This window comes from Phaethon aethereus (genome assembly GCF_964289735.1).
Source record: "Phaethon aethereus genome assembly, chromosome: 1".
Lineage (NCBI taxonomy): Eukaryota > Metazoa > Chordata > Aves > Phaethontiformes > Phaethontidae > Phaethon > Phaethon aethereus.
Genome location: NC_138575.1, coordinates 41,237,429 through 41,261,314, shown reverse-complemented (window position 1 = coordinate 41,261,314; position 23,886 = coordinate 41,237,429). Strand labels below are relative to the sequence as shown.

Below are 23,886 nucleotides of genomic sequence, written 5' to 3'. Positions count from 1 at the left end.
CCCACAAATATTTTTTCATCTAAAAGCTGAAAAATCTAAGATCAGTCCATTATTTATTTGTTTACCATAGGGCTGTCCAACTAAATAGCAAAAAATATCAGTTAAGCACTCTTAAAAAAAACCACTTCATAGATGCTATTGCTGTACTGTTGCACCTCTCTGTTCTGATTTATTAGATCGGTTCTCTTAGGCTATGGTTCTCTGAATACTGCAGGCAAGTACCCTCTGGGCATGCTGTAGTGCTCAGCAAAGTGAGCCTTGCATGTGCTGGGAAAAGCAATCAGGCTTTGCACCTGGACAAGAGATCTAAATGGGAAATGGTGGTGCTTGGCTACAGCTCCTTCAAGGCACCATGGAGGTACTTAGGAACGGAAATCAGAGGGGCAACTCATAAAAGTAAGACAAAAAATATTTTGCAAATTGATTTTTTTTTCTGATTTTCAAACTAGATAGAGCAGACAGAATATGTGGGGTTTTTTAACGCTTCTTGTTGGCTTATCTTAAATAAATGCATTCTCTGAACTCATTAATTTATGCATTTGTTTAATCTGTGCAGCCCTAGCAGGTAATTGTTATTTCTCTCCACTCTCTTTTTACTTTCCCCATTCTTTTAATCCCTTTTGTTTATAGTCATTGTAGGTTGGTTTAAATTAGCATGTGCATTAATCGGAGAGAAAACAGGTCATCCAGTATGTTTGTGCAATGAGGCCTCCAGTATGAAATCGAGCAATGCTGCAATGCAGGCAGATAATAATAGCAATAAACAAGACTGCATTCAATTAAAGCTCTACAATCTAAAGCAAATTAACCATAAATTAGCAAACATTTATTCGGCGCTCTGAAAAAACAGCCTAATAAGCACAACAAATTAGCATCTTGATTTGTTTTTACTTCTGAACATTTAACTCAGTTTTCACTCATGCTGAAAACATGTATATGTGAATATGAATCAGAAATAGAGCTTTATGTTACCATTCAAATTTTATCGGAGAGGGAAGTTTGCGTGACAAAATGCAATTTGATTGTAGAAATAATCTACAGGAAAAGATGGGAGGTTGTATAAGCTTTGCATTTTTGAACAGTCAGTTCCCGTGGCCGAGCGGCGTAGCCTTATCGAGGGCAGAACAGGAGTGAATTGGCAGTACATTAGAAAGCATGATTAAAAGAGGGAAAGTTGAAACTACTCTCATGTCAGCTGTTTTCCTCTACAGGATATTGAGCCATTCCTGTCCTAACCAGATACTGATTGCCTAAAACTTAGTCCAGAAGTACTTGTCAAAACCGTTTCCTCCGTTCATTTTGACATGCTGAGCTGTGAGTAGATCCTGAAAATTTTTTGCAGTTTAGTGCTAGGGGTATTGGCCTACTCTCACTCGTGGCTGCGGGAACAAGAGAAGATGAAGTGTCTCCACTTTCCCGAAAAGCTATTTAAACTTTATAGCTGAGGCTCCTGATCAGTTTCTATGCACTCAGGAGGGCAGGAGGATGCTGCCAGGTGCTGCCAGGAGTTTTCTTGTAGCTAGGAAGCTGCAGAGGATGGGAAGTCTTGCCTCACAGCAGCCATATATCCCTCCTCTTCTCCTTTCAGTAGGCACACAGCTTGCTGTCATCACTTCCAGACCTCTTCCTCAGAGTGAGAGGCAGGAAGCATCATTTTTTCAAGTAACACAAAACTGGAAAAAAATGATAATGCAACACTGGAATAGTATGAGGAGAGTCGTGTGACAGAGCAAACACGAGTAGAAATGGCAGATGTTCTTTCCAAGAAGATGCATAGGATCAGCATACTTCATCTTATTGCTTCACTTATCGTCCTGGGCTTAAAATATCTTCCATCTATGGCTTTCTGATGATAGGTATGAGTTTCAGTGTTATATCCAGATTACTCCCTCTGCACTGTAAATGAGGTTGGTGAGATTGGGCTGCCCACACAAATGGCTACAGGAGTCATCTCGGGTGCAGATGCCTGTGAGGCAGAGTAGAAATATTATGAATGTCAGAAATATTAACAATTGAATTGCTAAGCATGCTTGTGAAAACATCAGGCTAATACCTACTGACCTGGCCAGGCTCTCCTCTCTGGAGAGGAAAAAACAGAGCCAGAGAAAGGTTAATCTGTGAGAGGAGTAAGGCTTTGGAAATGAGGCCAGGAGCCTTTAGGAACAGAGAGGTCCACTGTTCCCAGGCATGACAGGAGTCAGTAGGAAACTTCTAGTCTTTTAAGTAGCACTGGTATGTCAGGGGATAGCAGGAGAGGGAGGAAGATCAAGTTTTGACCACTTGCACACCGAGTGCTGAAGGTGGAACTCTGGTCCTCCATTTTTCATTTTCATGCATGGTAACGTTGCTGCAAAATGACCAAACATGAGCTGAGTGGAATAGGTTCTTCAAGGTATCGGGTTGTATTAATTTAGACTGGCCATAATGCATGTTATCATTTAATGCAAAGTAAATCAGTTGCTTTATATTCAAAGTTACGGCTTTTCTATCAAAATCAGTTTGTATCCCTCTGCTGTTGTTTTTTAAGTAAATGATCGACATAAATAATACTGAATCTTGAAATCAGTTGAAGAGTAATTTCCTTTACAGAAGAAGGACAATTGATTGCAAAATGACTTAAGGTAATTTGAGAAATGAGAGAGATTTAGGGAACCTTGGGTTTTAGTCCTGCTTCTCACACTAATTCTTCTTTGGCTTTGTTAGTTTGTGGATCGCAGCTTCTGATTTTTGAGTACTTCAGTTTGGATGTGATGTAGGTTTGGTTTGTTTAAAAGTGTTGATAACCCCAGGTCTGAGTGGGTTCCTAAAAGCTGCAGCATTGTTCAAGTGAAAACCAACGGCAACCCAGAATTGTCAGCAAACACAGCAGAGATCATTTGGGAAACCGAGTTATCATCACGGATCTGCCCAGCACAGCATCTGTGTAACAATGCTTCATAGGGCACCTATGAGCGTAAAAATAAGAAGTACACTATATGCAATAAGTATTGTGCAAATATTTATTTATTTATTAGGATGACATTCACATAGTTATGTAATGAATTTTTATTCATTATTTTCTGAAAGTAATACTGATGATATTGATTGACCTTTGTTGAAAGTAGGAGTAAAGAGGAGGATAATTACATTCATGGGTATCGTATATTATCAGAATTTGTGGGGTTCTATCAGAATATTCTCTAATGTGTGCTGCAGCACAACAGAAAACTGAAACTTATGAGCTCTACATTCCCAAGAAAAGAATGTAGACCTAGGAAAAAATGAATCTTCTTTTTTCAAGTTTGGATGATCAATAATGGAGTTTTACCACAGGCTTAGAAGACTTGTTTGAGATAGTATGCTGATGGTCAGAAAAAAACCCACACCCATTAATGTAACTATACTCTCATTCAGCCCTACTATCCCAAGACATCCAGTAATATAAACAGTATCAGGTGATGATTATATATATATTTCAGTCTAGCATGTACAGAGCAAGAAAAATATATAAGCGTTTGAGAAAAATACATAAACAGTTCTTATGCTTCTTAGAAGCAACTGTTTAACAATACTGTGAATGTCACTTTAAAATTTATCACTTTATATTTCATTTCAAATGAGAGTCATCTCATTTGGGCCCCTCACTACAAGAAGGATGCTGAGGTGCTGGAGCGTGTCCAGAGAAGGGCAACAAAGCTGGTGAGGGGTCTGGAGCACAAGTCTTATGAGGAGCGGCTGAGGGAACTGGGGTTGTTTAGTCTGAAGAAGAGGAGGCTGAGGGGAGACCTTATCGCTCTCTACAACTACCTGAAAGGGGGTTGTGGCGACGAGGGTGCTGGTCTCTTCTCCCAAGTAACTAGTGATAGGACAAGAGGAAATGGCCTCAAGTTGCACCAGGGAATGTTTAGATTGGATATTAGGAAAAATTTCTTCACCGAGAGGGTGGTCAGGCATTGGAACAGGCTGCCCAGGGAGGTGGTGGAGTCTCCATTTCTGGAAGTGTTCAAAAAACATGTGGATGTGGCGCTTCAGGACATGGTTTAGGGAACATGGTGGTGCTGGATTAATGGTTGTACTTGATGATCTTGAAGGTCCTTTCCAACCTTAGTGATTCTGTGTGTTTGTGTGTGTGTGATCTCTTAACCTTCTGAGGACTGACTGTAATGAATACTATAAATCTGGATTTGTGAGGAAATGTCTCAATTATATATTATAAGATCAGTGTTACTGTTTGCCTAAGGCTGAAAGAAAATGACAGTATGTTCAGTCCTTTGCAAAGATTACTTCAACCCCTCTGTATTTCTGCCTTTCTACTTTTTCTTTTTTCAACGATGATTTTTCTTGATGAAGTCAATGGGAGTTACGCAGTATCCCAGTTTTATTTATTTATATCGAAATACAGGATTAATACCAACAACATTATGTCCTTTTCTGATTTACTGTGCTTTTCACATCCCACTGCAGCTTTACATGTCACACTTTTTCATCTACATGACCATGTTTTCTCTTGGCTATTTTGCTAACAGCAGCAGGAAAGCTGATACCTATATTTTTTTCCATTGGCCTTTTTTACTTTTTTTTCTTTTTGTTTGAACTCCCTCACTGAAACATAAAATGAGGTAAGCAGGTAAAGTCTGGCACCAGGAAGGTAGTAAGTGGCAGAAGCCACGTGCGTGATTGTGCTCTCCCAGTGCAATTGCAGCAACGCAAAACCCACCTGAACTCAATGCATTTGCTGATGAGATGGACCGGCAAGGGAAGAGAATCAGGACCCACATCTAGACCTAGTCTGTGAGCGTCAGAGAAATAAAACGCACAGGGGAGTAGCGGTGTTTTTCCCGTCATGCCGGCAGTGAGCCCCAGGGAGCGCGGCCCCGCGGAGCGTCCCCCGGCACAAGCGGGATCTGAGGACCCAACGCAAACTCCCTCCCCGGCGGCCGCAGCCAGCGCCGCTCTTCCCACTAATTAATGGCTTCCTTCCACCTGCGTGGCTGACACGGCTCCTGCCTCGGCCGCGCAGAAGCCCGGCAGAGGGATGGAGGGCCGCGGGCGCAGAAGGAAGTGCCTCCCGCGCCTGCGATGCCGAGGTCGGAGGGCAATGGCTCTTGGAGGGCAGCGGCCGTCACCGCCGCTTCCAAAACCACTAGAGAGAATGAAAAGCAGAGGACCGGGAATCTGGGTGTTGCATTTTTCAGGAGTGCTGAATAAACATGGGAATGTGTATTTAAAGAAATTACCCAGCTTAAATAAACAACTGGGAAAACGTGTCGGGTAATTGGATTTTCATAATCACCAGCTATGGCTTAATTTTAGGGTCAGGGAAGACCTGGAAATGACCTCACTAATGATTAATAGGCTTTAGTAACCTGGTGGCCCTCCGAGGTGGACAGGTGGAGCTTCCTTTTGAGAGTTTTCAAACAAACATTGCATTAATCTTTTTTTTTCCTTTTTTCTTTATGACGGCCTATAATAAAATCTGCTCCTATAAATGTATTCTTAAAAATACTCCAGTGGATTCTCATCAGTGGACTTGTTCCTATTACCCAACTGAAAAGAAGGCTGTGAGCATGTAGTAAGGCCCCCCTCTGGGATACTAGACAATACACAGACACAAGTGGTTTCCTGATTGCACTTATTCACGTACCCAGTGATGAGGTGGCCGTCCCAGCTGGTGAAGCTTCAGAAGAGTTAGTCTCATGCTGATTTTAATGTAATGTTGTCACGAATGTTTACAAGTCCTCAGATTTCTCACATGATGCTCTTCCCCATTGAGACACAACCTCGAGGGGATGCTGGAGGAGGTGCATCATAACAAAATCTTCTCTAATTTGGCCCAAACTATTAACATGTGGAACATAAAGAAGATAAATTTATTTAGAAGGTAAAAAAGGGTTCTAAATATTCAGAAATAAGGGTAAACCCATGTGCATGGCTCCTTCACTCTAATTTGAAATGCAAAGATACCCGTGTCTAGTCAGGAAATTATATATCTCTCTCCAAGAAAAATTAGTTGTCTGACCTGAAGTGACACTGGTCTGATTGTGATTTCTTTATTCAAAACCTACTGGAGACACAGGATAGTTACCAAAAATGGGCTTTGTTTTAGGTGGTACCTCCTTGTTGCTCTGTGGCCAGCCTTGTGCAGCCCTTCCAATAAGGTGGGAAAAGGTGGGCTCACTACCTAACCTCTTTCCAACCAGGTAGTAAAAAAGAAGAGAATTCTTGCTTTCTACTCTCTTCTACAAAAAGTGAAGAATTTAACTGTTTGAGGAACATAGAGAATCCAAGGACCTGAGACTATAAGCACCTTCTATACAAGCATATGATGGGTTCAGGCCCTCCCTCATGTTTCAAGACAAGGCAATATGTCCTCTTTCCAGCCCTATTCCTCAGCATGGTCTTGAATGCAATAAAGAAGTCTGTGTGATTAATGTTAATATTGGCAGTAGTTACCATTGCTAATGTAAACATTATTAAAATCTTTTTATTAACTGAAGCATACTTCTTCAAAAGTGTTCTTTGAGATGCTCATTTTTATGGAAGAACTACCTTTAGAACTATTATCTATTGTATACCCTCTAATGGACTTTCTAACAAAAACACTATCCCTTAGGCAATTATTTTAGCCCTATATTCAGGTTTTATTCAATGTGTAGCTTTTAATGTGTTAAATATGCAGCTAAAAACTATTTCTTCTTTCCAGAGTAAGTTATTTGATCCTCAACACCGGTATTCGTCAATAATCCCCATAAATGGTAAAAGCTGTAAACTCGAAGTTATAATTAGATCAGGTATATTTTTTGTTGTTGTTAAAAAGGAAATAGCCTTTTTGCCAAGACTGTCAGTAATAGCAATGTAAAAGCCAAAGAAAATACTAACATTTTCACTGTACTTTGTTACCGAACAATGTGAATACTTTTCCTCTATATTAGGAAATCTCAGTAGGCTCTCCCAGAAGTATGTCTGGGTCTAAATCATTACCCATTTCTCAACCAAAGGTAGCCTAAACAGTTTTGGAGAGGTTCACTGCATGCCTCTTCTGTGGATTTCTGGACAGTTTTCAAAAGATTGGATTTGTGATACACTCCCTCAGAGCCACCTGTTTCAGGGTCTGCCTTTTTCCACGGAATAAATTGCTAGCCGTGGTCAGAAGAGGTGCTTTTGCAGGAGGGTTTTTGTGAGATAGTGGTTTGACAGGATGTTTTCCTTGAGAAGCAGCATGGAGCTGGAGGACTGGCTTCCCCCAGGGAGCGGGGTTGGGTACGTGAGCCAGGACCTCACGCAGGGTCCAGCAGAGAACGGCCACCACAGGCGGCTCGCGGCACGCCCACCTCCCAGGCTGTCACGGCTCTGGATTTGGGTAGGAGCACTGGTACCGCCAACTGGGTCTTCGGTACGATGCAGGGTGTGCAGCGAGCCACAGAGAACTACGGGTTCTCTGCCTCTGCATATATCTCTTACTAGTCATTTCTGCTCAGGATGCGACTTCACTTCTGCCTGTCTCCTAGCAAAATTAGCAGAATCATACCCCGCCTACCTCCCTCTGCCAACAGAAATTGTCCCCATCTACCCCCGGAGGCAGCCAGCTGCCCGCGGCCGCCTCGGCTCCGCTTCCCTCTCCCGCCTCTGCTTCCGTCGCTGACTCACTGTTACCATCTGCAGGCCTGGGCAGACAAGTTATTGCTGTCACCCACCCATCACCTAAGCTGAAATAGGCTTATGGACACCAGGGGACAATGTGAGATTCACCAGGTGGTCTTGTCTCTTGGCCATTGTTGCTTTGTGTTCTGCTAAGTGGCAAGGGACTGAAGTCATTTCTCTTCAGGCAAACTGACATGATAGCAATGGTTTAATTTAAAATAAACCTACTGAAGGATCTGCTGACATGTCTAAGAGGAAGGGGAGTGCATCAAAGTTGTGTCAGAACAGAAAAAAAGTATTATGTTCATACGGTTACAAACAAAGAGGAAAACAATAAACCCTAAGAGTACTTATTCTGGTGAAGAGAACAGCAACACCAGCTCTTAGGAGACACAGTGTCTGAAAAGACAAGTAATTTGCTCAAACATGTGCATACAAATACCTATAGCCCACTGATAAATAATGAAAGGGCAGTAAAAAGCAAGTATTAACACAAGCAACTTTTGCTGCAGACTAGAGAAAAGCATTCCTCCAATATTACTAACACTTTCCTCACAGATTAATGGTTGGACTTGATGATCTTGAAGGTCTTTTCCAACCTTAGTGATTCTGTGATTCTGTGTATGATATTTATAATAATATGTGATATTGTTTTAAAAGGTACAGTTGTATCTTAACAACATCCCAGAGCAGTGTGCAGTCACACTCACCCAGTGGGAGTTCTCCCACTGATACAAAATGCACCCAACCACGCAGAGTTCTAGCAGGAAAACTGGAGTCACCAGATAATGGATTAACCAGTAAAAGGTTAATCACTGGCATATGTGATTTTAAAAATGGGCAAGGTGTAGAGTTGTATGCTGATCTGGCAGGACAACTATTAGGAGAGACTTGAGACAGAGATCTTGTGGTTGTATATATCTGAGCATGGTAGCACAACTAAATGCTTAAAGAGCTCCCCTGTAAGCATACATTAACAGAGAGACGATAATGTGCAGAGGTAGGAATGAAATTTGCATTGTCATATCTCTATACGTACATAGTTGCTTGGTAAATGTTAGAGGCATTTACACTGAGCTGGGCATCAACCGTAGCCCAGTTCAGACAGGTGAATCTTACAGTCTTAGAGTACTGATTTCTGATTAGTAAACACAAAAATTTTTATTAATGCCTACAAGTGCATACTTATTCATCACAATTCACAGAGCATCCATTTATTGCAATCTATACCTTAAGTTAAGATGTAGTTAACATTTGATCAATGGGTTGAAACTATGCAAACAGACAGTTTTCTTAAGTGCTGTTTGCAGAAAGCGACAAAAAGAGTAATGCTCGTACCAGGCACACAGAAGTGTGCTTTATTTGTATTTTCATGGCTAAAAGGTAGTGTTGAATCCAACTTAATTTTCCTATAGAAATGTGAAATGTTGATGAATTTGATTGTCATGCAATAGTTGTTTGGCATTTCTGAATAACCCCTCTAAGTTTGTGACCATTCCTCCTCCTGGGATACAGCTCATTTATTGCCTCACTCTTCTTTCCTACCTAACACCGTGCACAGTCTTGGTAGTCATGACGTTTGCACTGCCACTTTCCACTTATTTCTGCTGATTTTATCACTTTTTTCCCCTCCGTTATGTATATTTAATTTGAGTAGATTCTTCAACTGACATAACTTAAGCTGACATAACCGTGAATTTATTTCCAGGTTGTTATATGTATCGGTTAGAAATATATCCTCTTTTTTTTCTGTGAAACATTTCTTCCTTACTAAGATATCACTTTCACATTTGACATCCATAACAATTAAGTAGCATATACAGAGCAGTTTCTGCTTCTAAGAGTAATCCAAAAAGTAGCTCCCTAGCACACTGTTCTTGCAGCATTGGTTGTTAGATTCAAGAGGTAGGATGATATGTAAAATCTTGGTTTTCTGGCCACCCAGTGCTTCCAATGAAATTAGTCTTGCAGTCTTTGCATACCCAAATCTGCCAGTAACAATACAGAAAGTCGAGGTGCATAAATAACTCACAATCAGCTGCATGAGTATGGGACTTACAGTAACACAGGTCTGATATAACTGTTTTAATTATTTTCTAATGCAGACGAGGATCCAATGTCTCTCTGACTTTGGATATGAGCAGTTTGGGAAGTGTTGAACCTTTCGTTGCTGTGCCAACCCCACGAGAAAAAGTAGCGATGGAATACCTACAGTCAGCCGGCCGGGTCCTGACACGGCAGCAGCTTCGAGACGCAGTTGCATGTTCTCATTTACTTCAAACAGAATTCATGGTGAGTTTAACAACAAGCTTTAAATGAGAATTTTTGACATAATTGGCATAACAGAAACTGGGGGGAAAAAATAATTGGGCAACACTAATGTCAAGGTACAAATAATTTCCAAAGGGCAGATTCATCAAGTTTGCAGACAACACCAAGTTGAGTGGTGTGGTTGACATGCCTGAGGGATGGGATGCCATCCAGAGGGACCTGGATAAGCTTGAGGAATGGCCCCTGTGTGAACCTCATGAGGTTCAACAAGGTCAAGTGCAGGGTCCTGCACCTGGGTCGGGGCAACCCCTGGGATGAGTACAGGCTGGGGAATGAAGGGGTTGAGAGCAGCCCTGCCAAGAAGGGCCTGGGGGCACTTGTGGATGAGAAGTTGGACGTGAGCCAGCAATGTGTGCTGGCAACCCAGAAGGCCAACCGTATCCTGGCCTGCATCCAAAGCAGCGTGGCCAGCAGGTCATGGGAATTGGTTCTGTCCCTCTACTCCACTCTGGTGAGACCCCACTTGGAGTCCTGCATCCAGCTCTGGAGCCCTCAGCACAGCAAAGACATGGACCTCTTGGAGCGGGTCCAGAGGAGGGCCACAAAAATGATCAGAGGGATGGAACACCTCTCCTATGAGGACGGGCTGAGAGAGTTGGGGTTATTCACCCTGGAGAAGAGAAGGCTCTGGGGAGACCTTATTGCAGCCTTTCAGAGCTTCAAGGGGGCCTATAAGAAAGATGAGGACAGACTTTTTAGCAGGGCCTGTAATGATAGGACAAGGGGTAATGGTTTTAAAGGTCTCTTCCAATCCAAACTATTCTATGATTCTATGATTAGGTAGTTTCAAGGTGGTGTTTTATGTTCATGCACTAAAGAGAGATAAGTCAGTTATATCCATGGATAATACAGTTTCCTCTTGAAGTCCCAGTCATCAATGGGATAAATGTCATATTAGAGCTACGGGACTGTAATGTTGTGACAGTTTCAAAGAGATCATAAAGGTTATGATGACAGAAAACACAGTAATAATTGGAGATTTTGTTTATTCCCATGTAAACATCACGTATTCCTGCAGTTTGAAGAATAAATTTTTAGTCATTATAAACGACTTTTTGTAGCAGGCAGGGACACACACAATCAGTCAGTTCAAAATATCTTTAACAAGCACTCCATACAGCAAGTCTAATATACTCAAGATGAAAAAACCTGAAGTGTACTACAAGTGTATTTAATATTGAAAAGGGCAAGAATCTGAAATGAAGACAGTGGCCAGGTAGAAAAAAGTCAGAGCAGAAAAATTCACTCAGGAAGAACATGTTATTACGTATTACTTTAAGAAGACCTGAAAAAAACTGGTATTGCAAAACAGCCAGATGAAAGAGGCTATCAGAAATAAGGAGACACGCATTACAAAAGAAATAGAATAGAGCATAAACTGAAGCCAGTTGAATGTGAAACGTGAATAAGGCAGGCCAAAAAAGGTTTTTAACTAAAAAAAAAAAAATCGTAACTTCAATTTTATATAGATCAAAAGCACGAAGCTTACCAAAGAGTACAAGGATCAATAGATGATCAAAAAGGTAGAAAAGGGATTTGGAGAAGTTGAAACAATAGGAGAGAAGTGACTGCATTCTTCGCATCTGTGTTGACCATAGAAGAACTTAGGGAATTTCCTACATCTGTGGCAGGAGTACATTCAAACAGGTCACTGGAGAATCTGTCTGATATTGAAGCGTTAAAGGAAGAGATTCTAGAACAAATCAATAAAATTAATAAATGCTACTCACTGGAATAAGCTAGTATTCACCTAGGAGTCCTAAAGAAGTTCATATATTCAATTATTGATGTATTAACTGGACAGGTGTAACCTAGCATTTGGGCCCCAGCAGCTGAGGAATCAGAAGGCCAGAGGTAACAGGAGTTTTTCAGAAGGGCTCCATAAGAGATCCAGAGAACTGCAGGCCCAAAAATCTGATGTCTAAATCAGAGAAATTGGAAGGAATTATGATAAAGGAAAGAAGCCAATAGATATATGAACAAATGCAATACAGTGGGGAATAATCAACATAGTGTAGCAATGGAAAGATTGGTTCCTTCTCAGGGTAAAAGGAGGTCACCAGCGGAGTCCCAGAGGCATCTATTCTGGAGCTGATACTGACCAAAATTTTCTTAAGTCATCTGGAAAAGGGATTAAATAGTAAGGTGGCAAAGTTTGATGATGACACTGAATTACCAAGGGTAGTAAAATTAAAAATAGATGTCAAAGAAATTACAGGAGGATTTTATAATGGTGATGAGGCAGAGGAAATTCAGGGTTGATAAATAAAATGTTATGCATTTGGGAGAAAATACTTTTATCTGCTTTGATGGGTTCTGAAATACAAAGTTAAGAATCTTGGGAAAAAAACTAGAGAATAATCTAGAAAACATCGTTATGACATTGGAAAAATCTATAATGCATTCACAACTGCATGCTGCTCTGTTCTCTCTCGAAGCACATACAGAAGTATGGCAAACATAATCACAGACTATAGCAGCTTCTGTATCGAGAGATACTAAATAGACAAGGATTCTTCTGCCTAGAAAAGAGACTGTGAAGGGCTCTAACAAGCCTATAAACTCATGATAGCAAGGAGAAGGTGGATATGGAGTGATTATTCTATGATTTTTCATGCTAAAAGAACAGTATCAGGTGACCAATGCAATGCAAAGAAAATCTTGTCCCATGCTAGTTCCCTCAGATGCCTCACTACCAACTGCTGTCGGAGGGTACCAGAGAGGAGGAACCTAACACAACCAACTACCCAACCTGTCCTTAGCCTAACTTTTTTATCTTTCACAAGTCATTAGCAAACTAAACTAAACAAGCAAAGCTTTTTAAGACTGGTTTAATAGCTCAAATTTAATAAACCCACACAGAAATATGTACCCTAACAAGGCACGTAAGAGCAGGAAGACCTACACAACCCCTTGAGCATATTACAGGTCTAACAAAGACATACAAACAATTCAGTTCTTATTAAACATGTCAGAGCACGTGATCCCTTGGGTTTCATTTTGGTTTCAATTTGTGCATGTAAGTCAATTGAATAGATGATGAGTGCCATCTTACTCTAAAAACATGAATGCATTATGAATAATTGTGTCCTACAAAGCAGTCCTTTTATTCACCTTTAAAAAGCCAGGGTGTATAGTAAAAGTCATTTGCTTAAGAAAAATAATTCCCTCTGTTGTTTTACCAAAAATTGGTCTGACAGTGTACATGGAAAAAATTATAAACATCCAACATACTTTTATCACCAGTTATGCCATCGGGTCTCTGCCATTCTGCTGCTTAGGCGGGAAAGCTAGGAGAAGTAACTTCATCGTGCTTAAACCCCCCATGCTAGAAGACACTTTGTACAGTCAACTTGGCACCTCTGTAGATTTCTATTTACCCAAATCCTCTCACACAGCATCTGTGCACAACTTTGGGGCAATAGACGCTCACATTTTATTTGTCCCTGGGGGGCACAACATGACTTTGGCCATACAGTGTTTGCACAGAATTTTATTGAAAAGATCATGACTTGTCTATTCCATTTTTAAACCATTTTTTAAAATGTGTTTTAAGATGAAACTGTTGAACAGTATCTTTCTTGCTACAGATAATAGCTTTAGTAGGAACTTGAGGCATGCAAAGAATGCAATATATAACCCTCACTCGTTCTGCTCACTCAGCTTGTTTTAACCAGCTAAAGAAATACAATAAGACAGTCTTCTTGAGACTAAAACTATTAGTACCCATGAAAACCTTCCAAGTGTGCAAAAAGTGGAGAAATGTGCAAAGTTTTCAATGGAAAACTAAAACATGAGCAGTTTTGGTTTATTTTTAGTCATTTAATTAACATTTAATTTTTTTATTAACAACTAAGGGGGCATTAAGGTTTTTTCTTGTAAAAATGGTAATTTACATTTACAAAATATTAAAATATTTTCCTATAATATTTATTAAGAAAAAAGAGTTGCTTTCCTCTTTTTTTTTTAATTCTGACAAAAAAGTTGACTTCTTTTACTTAGGAGAATATCCCTGATTTGCAAAGAGGAAAAAACATAACTTGACCAGCATATACTTCTTTAGTAACATGAGCTGCTGCTATTCAAAAGACAGAACGTCTGAAGTTGGTGACAAAACAAAAAAATTAATTTTTCCCAAAATACTGGAATGTCAGAAAATACAGTCCTCCATGGGAAAGTGCCAGATTGTTAAATCTTTAAAATTTGATTCTCATGAAAATGGAGGGATGGGTATAATGAATATCTACCTGAATTTTCCTAAATTTTGTGATGTTTTCTTGAATGCTTTCAGACACCCAAATCATACCTCTTCGAGTGTATGAACAGTTGTAGCATTTAAAGGCTAATGTGAGCCAGAATAGCTGTTATTAGAAGAGTAATGCCCAGAGAGGTGAACATGCACATGAACACGTTCGCCCATGAACAAAGGCATATATGCATACGCATCTATAATTGCATGCATGTACCTGAGCACATGAGTGTGTGCAGCTTATACATTCTTTGTAATTATTTAATTCTAATATGTATATATGTTTAATAAAACAAATCAATATATATTACCTATATAGCAGACTTTGTATGCTAATTTGCACATGTTCATGCTATTTGCAATCTACTGGGCTTATTTTCCCCCACGTTAGCAGGAACGTTATATCCACAATATCCTGATTTTTTTTCTAGAATAATCTCTTGCTTTTCACAGCCTGGTTCAGAATAAGTGACCTGTCAGTGGCTGTGATCCACGGTGTATTGTCAGATTTCTGTCATGCCCTTGGCCCCACAAGTACTTCCTACTGGGAGGAGCCCACTGACTAGAAAGTGTTTACAGGATGTAAGTGATTAATATTATTAAGTGACCTTGTTGGCCCAGAGAAATGCATTTCTGTTTTCAACTCAGTGGCATTTCTGCATCTGTCAGTAACTCGCCAACTGATCAACAATTTTAATTCTAAAATTTCAACAGGCATCAAGAGGGAGACAGCCAGGCAGCTGGAAGAGCCCCACTGCTCACCGCCTCTTGTTGTGCAGGCAGAGAGTTCATCCTCACACATCTTTTTCCAGTCCCTGTAGACGACAGACATAGATCCCACTAAACGCAGGCTTAATGTATTGCTCTCTCTCAGTTGGTATATAGTTTAGCAGGGAAACCTTTCAGAAGCCACGCACTGGTGGTGTTTATACTAAGCCAGAACCGAACCAGGGAAGTTCTAGGTCAGCCGCTAGCCCATACCAGAGCCAGTTACAACAATTCGGAGCCCAAGGGCCAAGGGGAAGAGTCTCACAGAGGTCACCACTGGGAAGGAGTGAAAGTCAGAGGTGGGTATAAGGGGGGGTTGGAGCACTAGAAGGGTCATCAGAAGCAGGACAGAGGAAAGGTGGTTTGACCTGAAGGAATGAGGATGAGGTTTATGCAGGAATGGAGTATTGTAAGTGAGAAGATCCTGTGCTTAGCACAGGCACCATATGGATGGCAGTACAGGGAGCTGAAAAAGGATTGGGTGAAGTACCTCCAAGGGAGGTGTATCTTAGTAGCAACACTTTGGCTGGCCTGAAATGAGAGGCAACGAGTCATTCTTTTGAGGAGTCAGCTGAAGAGCAACGAAGAAATTCAGGAAGAAATTGAGTGAGGGAGAGAGGAGGAATAAAGAAGGTCCGCTAAACACATGGGCATAAGGCAGAGAAGATAGAAAAATAAAAACCAGCACAGAAGTAGTAAGATGTTCAGAAGCCAAGTTGTGAAGCAGAAAAGAACCAAAGCAATTCATTATGACCCATCTAAATTTTACTTAACTTTGCCTTCTCTTCAAGCAGAAAAGTAAGAGGGTAGCTTCCCCTGCTTGGTAAACCCACATAAAGATCTGCTGTTGGGTGCATCCTTGGCAAGTTGTTAGGGGCCTTGTCCTGTTCCTCTAAAAAAAACCCGCAGCAGCCAGTCATGCTGGGCAGGACCAGAGCTTGGGTCTGAAGGACAGTGGCCATACATCTCATCTGTGCTGAAGTCCTGGACAGGCCTGTGGAGTTAGAAACCAGCTGATTTTGGAGGAAAATCCTTAAGCAAATTTTCCAGTGGTGCAAGTCAAAGGAGGTTTGCACTGAATAGGGTAGGAACTTACCTTTTGTGCCTCCTCATGTTCCTATGTATCTGTAAGAGGCAATTATTGAATATGCTGCTGTCTCTTTGGATAAATGTCCCAGGCTAGCAAGGAAGTTTTCAAGTCTCTAGTAATGACCGTGCTTTTAAGTAGAAGTATTAATTTACTGAAGATCAAATTCCAGCTTACCTTAAGATAATTTAAATAATGGTGGCCCAAAAAAATCAGTAATAAATGAAATTTGTGTCAAAATTTATGTCAGCTGAAACATTTGTTAATGTCATTTTGCCAGATTGTCTCAGTTGGTAAAACATCCGTCACAATCAGGAAATAAAAAAATCTACATGTTTCATCTTGCCATTTTCAAAGGGTTTTTTCATTTCAAAACTAACAATGTTTCAAGACCTCAAAATTAAAATTACTCTTCCCTCCTTAGACCAAGTGAAACATTTTGTTCAGTGAAACATTGGAGGTTTTTTACTTTTCATGCTCACAAACAATTTGAAAAACAGTAATTTTAAGTTGATCAGGAGTTTACAATTTGTATATTTTTGGAACTTCAAGCAAACTGTAACATTATTTACTTGCACATCTGTGTATTTAAAGAAGACAACATGGATAAGTTACTAAAAGATCAAAATGAGAATTAAGAGAAATAGCTTCAGATTCTTATTACACTTCTGAGTCACTGAATGCAAAAGACTAAGGCACTTCATTCTAGTTTCTATAAAAAGCAAGTGAGGTCTTTGACTGGGCTTTGCAAAAAATTTTTAAAAAAGTTTGCCATACATTAATATTTAATTATTTTGAAAGTTCCTCCCCAAATTATGTAAAATGTTATGCTTTTCTGCTACAGTACTGCACTTTTCAACTCCACTTTTTTAGAACTATTGTGCTTTTTAACCTCTCTCCTAATGCTGTAAAAACTTTGCGTTTAATAATTCATCAGAAGTGTTCCTTGGAAGTCACCCCTTCAATATGCAGCTCCCTGTGTTTATTAAAGGAAGGGTGTTGACAGGCTTGAGGTGGGAACCACTTTTTTTCTTAATAACTTTGATGTCAAAAGACAGTTGTGTAACAGCAGATGGCCTTCTGGTGATAATTTCCTGCATGGCTCCTTTGGAAACACCAATCTGATTTAATTTATTTTTTATAGGAAATACCCATGAATTTTGTGGATCCCAAAGAAATTGACATCCCGAGTCATGGAACTAAAAACCGCTATAAAACAATTTTGCCAAGTAAGTGAGTTAGCCCATTGGTTTCCTACTATGACATTTAGTCCTGCTTTGAGAATATATTGCTGTGAAAATCTAGCTGTCTTTACCTTTGATCATTGTGTACCTATTGATAAGTGTGTTTATAGTCTATATAGAAAAAAAACAAAAGCCCAGTGCCGTAGGACTGGCAAATGGACTGGCAGACTGGCAGACTCTCACTGGATGCATTAGTAGGTAAACTCTTTGGCAGCATCCCAACCACGTACTGAAATGCCGCCTGGGTGCATGCTGGTTTTCTCTGGAGGACAGCTCAGGCAGATGGGTAGAGAGAGGTCTGCCATGCCTCGCAGTAGCTCCCCCAGTCTGGAGGATAAGAGGACCAAGACAACTACCTCCATCACAGCCCACACCATCTTGCAGTCACTGAATTCCTTCCGGCTGGGTCAAACTACTTGGGATCCTGTCCAACATTAAGTGGCCAGACTAGAAAAAACAAGTGCATCCTATCCTTTCTTGTAGTGGACTTCATATCTTTACAAGTCCTCTGGTGTTCTTTTTTTCCTCTCCATGCACCAACTGGCTTTGTGGAAATCTGTTTACATTAATAAGGAAACCACTCTCACACAGTGCTGCCTCGTCGTTGCTGTAAACATGTTACTGTTTTGCTATACTGCTTCTGTATTTTCATTGGCCCAAATTCTTTATTTCTGGCCAAGTAACAATTGCTTTCTTATAATTAGAGGTGATTGAAAAACTTTTCAGTGGAATAGTTTTCCTTCAAAATACACATTTCTCTGATAATGCACCTATTCTCATAACATTTGTTGGGGGGAATAATGAGATGTTCCGTTTCTCTTTTATAAATAATTTTGGTTCGTGTTCAGTTTCAAAATGGGTTGCAGAAGTTTTAACATTGCGCTAAATATGGACATGAATAGTTGAGTTTTTATAAATTTTGACATCACCAAAGTGAAAAAGTTCAGTGATTCAAAATGTTGGAAGACACTCCCACAGGAAAATGTAAACACAACCCTTTGCTTAGGTTTGGAATGAAGAATACATTTAAAATTACAGCATATCCTATCAACTAGAAATTTGTTTTCTAATCATCTCTATAATGTCCTTGTAGGCCTATGTTGTATGTTAGTCATGCAAATTCACACACTTCAAACGACAAGATTTCTCTCAGCAAGCCTGAACGCGTTGTGATGTGTTCACATCATACAACGGCCTTGCAGTCACATTAATGAAAACTGATAGCCGTGAGATTAGTCTCAGAAATGTGATACGTAGCTGGCAAAGAAACTCGTCGTGTGGAGTCCTCGCTTCCCTTCAGCCCCCAGTAAAATTTCCATTGTCCTCAAGGTTAGTTTATCTGTTGCAATCAATAGCTGGGTGCGTCTGAGTGCAATCGAGGAATGTTGAGGGGAATTAAAGAAAGTAACTGAATGCAAGTTATATACCAAGTAATCAGAAAATTCAGCATCCCTTAGAGCCTGGCCCAGTGTCAACAGGATGTACACGGAGGGTGAAATCCTGACCCCTTTGACGACAGCAGGACTTTTGCCATCAGCTGCAGTGGAGCCAGGATATCGCCAAGCCTCCCTCCGCCTGACGGGCGGATTTTTAGAAGGAGTTCTCCCTTCCCATAGCACCTCACAGCCGAGCTGCCCCAGCCACCATCAGGTTCGTCTTCAGCAACACCTTGCAAATGCGATAAGTCCCATTTCACCGCAGCATGTGTTTTGAATCGGGACACGACAGCTGGGCCGTTGTTGATGCTGATGAGCTTTGAGAACCAGCATGCCTTTGTGCTTTCACCTCCAGCGAGCCAGGACGTGCCGCTAACTCCGCGGCACATTTTCAGTCCAAGCACGCTGCCGACGTGCACCACAGCTACTCACTGACAGGCGCTTTGTAACCCTCCTTGACAGAAATCAAAAGGTCTGTTGTGCGTTAGCACCAGGCTCTTTCAAAGAAGATATTTTGAGGATTGAGGCACATGCTCATAATAAATACTCGCACGCCCCACACCCAGTCCAAGAGGGTTTGGAAATGATTTGAGCAATTAAATAGAACAGCCTTCCTGGTTTCCTGCTCAGATGATATCAACCCGCTGCTTCATACGCCCGCATCAGCTTTTCCATTCCCAGCGCTGGGTGCGTCTCCTGAATCGGGGCACCTGCGGTGACAAGTGACGTTTGAGCTGATGGATTATCTCCTAAAAATGCCCAGTCCTGCCAGCTCCGCCCTCTGCGCTGCGGAGGACGCTCTCGTTTTCTAAGAGATAATTCGGTGGCAGGGCGCGTGAGGGCAGGTTCCTGAATAGATACTACCCAGCCAGACACACTCATGTGAAATAAAACGAATGCCTGATGAAAATTATTCTGTATGGAAAACTATGAAGTGCAGGAAATGTTGCATTTCTATGAAAGACGTTTCAGTTGCAGTATAATATAGCCAACACTCTTATGCAAACACTAGGATGCCTCTCTAAGTTTTCTAAGTGTTGTTTGCTTTATAATAATACGCTAATACAACCAACAAGGGGACAGTGTGGGATCAGAGGCAAGTGGCTAAACAGTTCCTTAAAATCACTGTTTCTCTGTCCTTCCTCCTGATTGCAACCCCACCCACTGGTCCTCTTAAACCCCACGCCGTACCTTCAGCTGCATTCCCTCTGTCATCCACCTACAGCGTTTCTCACTCCCTCTGAGCAGGTTCCCAATCCTGCACACAGATTTCCCGGCCTCTCACCGCAGTCAAATCCTTGTGGCAGAACACCAGCCCTGCTGCTCCCTCCTCATCCTCTTACTCTACATCTCCACCTTTGCCTGTTTGCCTCCTGCAGCCCCCACTACATGTCCCTGCAGCAGGACCTCGGCTTCAAAGCCCTGTATCTTTCCCCTCCCTATTTCACTTTTCCACCTCAAGCCAGAAGCAGAATTCCCGTGGTGCTTCAGAGCATGCGTGGGCTCTTGCTTACAACGGAGCACGTGGATGTCTCCATGTGTGCAACACATCCAGGGTACCTGGATGTCGTTCCTTACCCCTTCCTGAAGGGTACCCACAGGGCAAAAGCCTAGATGAAAACACTTGCAGTGGAACAGCAGGCAGATTCACAGCGACATGAAGGTAGAAACCACTTGGCAGGTCAGACCCACAAATCCACAAGCTGTTGCTTGAAGTGCTTGTGCTAAAACTGCCTCTGGCACTCCAGCTAAAGACAAGGGGAAAATTAAATCTAAACTGAATGAACAAAGAAATTTATTATGCAAGTTTATAGAGAGATGCTGGAAAATGGTTCTCTTGATGTTGAGAATTTTCAAGCTCCCTTGCACTGTAGTCCTGACTACAAATGATCTTGTTTGCTCCAGTCCTGCTCCCTAATGAAAGTAATAGGATCACCAGCAGGCTTTCAGAGACTAAAGAAAAAAAATCGTATTTACAAAGCAGAAGGAGAAAAGGTGTTTAATCTTAGTGGAATTCAACATGAGTTCATCACAGTTTTTTTGTATACCCATGTGAGTTGACAAAATGTGTCCTAGCTGTGGTCACCAGTACCACAACATCTATAATATTTGTAAATAGCCAGTATTATAATAATTCATCTATGTTAGGCTGCATAGTTAAAAATGTAAATGGATATTAGGCAGACCTTATTTTTAGTAGATAAGAAAGAGGTACTTTGCATGAATGAAACTTTATTTTGTAATGCTGAAGCATGTTTTAAAATTCAGAAGCACTCACCGTGATAAATCTGTTAAATTTTCCATTGAGAAATCCTAGATTACATTGGAAGTGCCATGAAATTATTCAGATGAGATTAAAAAATTATGCATAGTTTACACGTGTTTTATACATGAGATGTTTTGAGGCAGTTGTATTATTTGCAAGTCTAATAGCCTATTCCCCGCCTTATTACCAAATAATACCAGTATCATAATTCATTTATAGACTGCAAGCAAAACCAGGAAAAATAGAGGTGGATGAACTTCAAAATGTTTCACTTCAAAATGTTTCAATATCTGAAAGGTTTATGATCTTTTGGGCTGCAAGTGTGACAGCAGCCTGCTTCACAAAATTTTTGTCTTCCTTTCCTGCTCACAAAAGAGAAATATCTTAAGGACAGCCCTTCTCACAGTATTTCAATCCTACTGTTGGTAAGGCAACTAGGTTTGGACTAGCAGTAACAAATGACTTATCTTGGAAATGCTACAAATGCGAACATGCCCATGCCCTAAAGTATTCAGAACATGGTAGCAGTCAAAATAGAAGAAGAAAGAACGACCACAGCACATCATACCCACCGTACAACGAATACAGCCTTTGCAACGGGACAAAGCCTGGGTCTTCATGACAAAGTGGTGTTCATGGAGTGGATGAACCTCCAGTATTGAAGGTAGTGGCGGAGGCCGTCCAGTGGTGCCACCGTATAGCCCAGCTTGTTCCCTGCACCAGGCAGTCTCATGGGAGCAAGCTACAGCCCCTTTAACACCCTCCTGTTCCTCCAGCCTGGTAAATTCAGGCCAGTATTAATTTTTTAAAGATGGCGTTAAAGGAAGCCTCTTCTACTGTAATGGGAGAGCTATTCCAGACTTCCTAGACACAGGGAAGAAACCAGCAGTAATTTTGCCTCAGTCAAAATTGTAGGAGACATTTTTTATTGGTAATTATACATGCTTAACAGCTCTGCTGTGTTTCAAGATGCTTTACAAACATTGATGAATTCAGCCTTGCAGCGACCACCTGTGTCTTTCTGGTCTAGCTTCAGAGTCTCAGACTTTGCCATCCTTGAGGAAAAGATTATTACCTCCAAGGTATTTCTTATTCAGGAGGAAGCAAATTACTTCCATTTGTGTCTGATGATTGCTTAGTGGCTCTGGACCGTCAGTGGCACTCAGGTTTTCCTCATTTCAGAGCTGAGTTTATAGCACTTACCTATTTCATAACTGATCAGGACTGTTAATTTATAAAAGATTCCCGTTCGGAAGCAGTGTTTGTTTTGTTGATTGGAGTTGGAAGGAGGTCTCAGAAATTCTGAAACTGATGTAGCTGCTCCTTAGTAACAGGGATTTATCTCAAGACATGGTAATTAAACTGGATGTTGAGTCTGCTTGGAAGAGGTTGTGTAAGGTAGAGGTCAAGCTGCACCAGATCAGAGGCATTGTGTGAGCTGGAGGAAGCCGGTATTTTTCCAAGGCCACGCAGCCTGAGGCATTTCTGGAAATGGCTAATAACCACTCTGTGCTGAAAAGGAATGAGAGGTTTCCTGCCCTCATATTGTTAAGGGGGGAAAAAAAGCCTCTAAGTGAAAAAGTTGGGAAAGCTAGTACAGAGAGATTTTAACACATGCTAACTAGAGTTCATGTTGTGTTATTAACACAGAGGATGAAACTTCCATGCCCAGATTTTGAGCTGGAACTCATACATTTACTTGCACATTTTAAGAAACATACTTTCAAAACACCAGCCTGGGTCCTGCAAAGGCTCCATTCCTGTCCAAGATGCTCCTGTGACCTCCAGTGGGAAAAGGACATAAAGTATGTCTGGAATCATCCGTACTCTTCCTTTGATTTGCAAAGGTTTTATCTTGCTCTTAGGAACAGGAAGAAAAGCCACAAAAGAAATCCAAAAGCAGCTCTGAAGATACCAGTTTTTGCTACAGCATTTGTACATCTATTGTATGTTTCCTGCGCAAACAGCAGGGCCACGTAATAAATAGTGTTTTCTTACCACTCTCCAGTTCAGCGTCCACGTAGGTCTAATGCCTAGATTGCACTCAGCAAAGCAGCTATCCAGAGACTATTTCCAAACCAATAGGTGTCTGTATACTGTCAAAAAGCTGCTGATTCTATTGATTATTTAAGCAAACTGCCAGAATAAAATATTTTTTTTTCAGTACAGAAATATTTCCATATCATTTTGTTAACAGTAGGATATTTTTTCAGAAAGGGTGTGAAGAAAGTCAAAGTGTGCCCCTAGACAGCCACAACACAAGCACCTCACTCCCCTTCTCCTTATCCCTTTCTGTTATGCTGTGTAATTGAATATTTACTGGATTTAATTACAAAAAGGTAATACATGTGGGATCACATCATCACAAATGAGCAAGCAAAAACTTCCTTTGCAGGAGGGATTTAGTACTGTACTCAACAGAACTGGCCCCCCCTCCTTTCTAGATCATCCAAGACAGTGAAGGAAAGAAGAGTGTGAAGGAAAATGTTCCTGTGTTTTGGCGTTGTGCCTCCAGTCTAGTACACACGAATGGTCACAAATTGTGTCAGACGAGAACACAGGACTGAAGGGAAGGATATAGATTACCTAGTCCAGCCCCTTACAGTGAACTTAAATTGGTATAAAAACACATAGCTGATTTCACCCCAGGCAGAGGGAGCTTTTCTTAATTTAAATCCAGCTGTAGTCACTGGAACAGTACCGCTTCAGGCAAAGGTATCAATCGAAAGGACTTGGTGTAATTATCTAGCATCGTACAGTGATACGACACAGGTTTCAGAGACAGTCTGGGCAGGTCAGCTTGATACTCAACACAGGCAGACTGGACTTTGCTGAACATTTCCTGCACCTGATAGTGTTGCTCCAATGCCCACAGCTTGCTGAGA

The 23,886-nt window shown here is 41.1% G+C and overlaps 1 protein-coding gene across 1 annotated transcript in view; it reads left to right on the top strand.

The window, feature by feature from the left end:
* PTPRR (protein tyrosine phosphatase receptor type R) overlaps positions 1 to 23,886 on the top strand; it is a gene marked incomplete at both ends in the record, with an annotated part of 165,324 nt that overhangs the window by 120,097 nt on the left and 21,341 nt on the right. Inside the window, 2 exon segments of the mRNA XM_081998868.1 lie at positions 9,726 to 9,912; positions 17,200 to 17,284. Coding sequence (XP_081854994.1) covers positions 9,726 to 9,912; positions 17,200 to 17,284 — 272 coding nt within the window.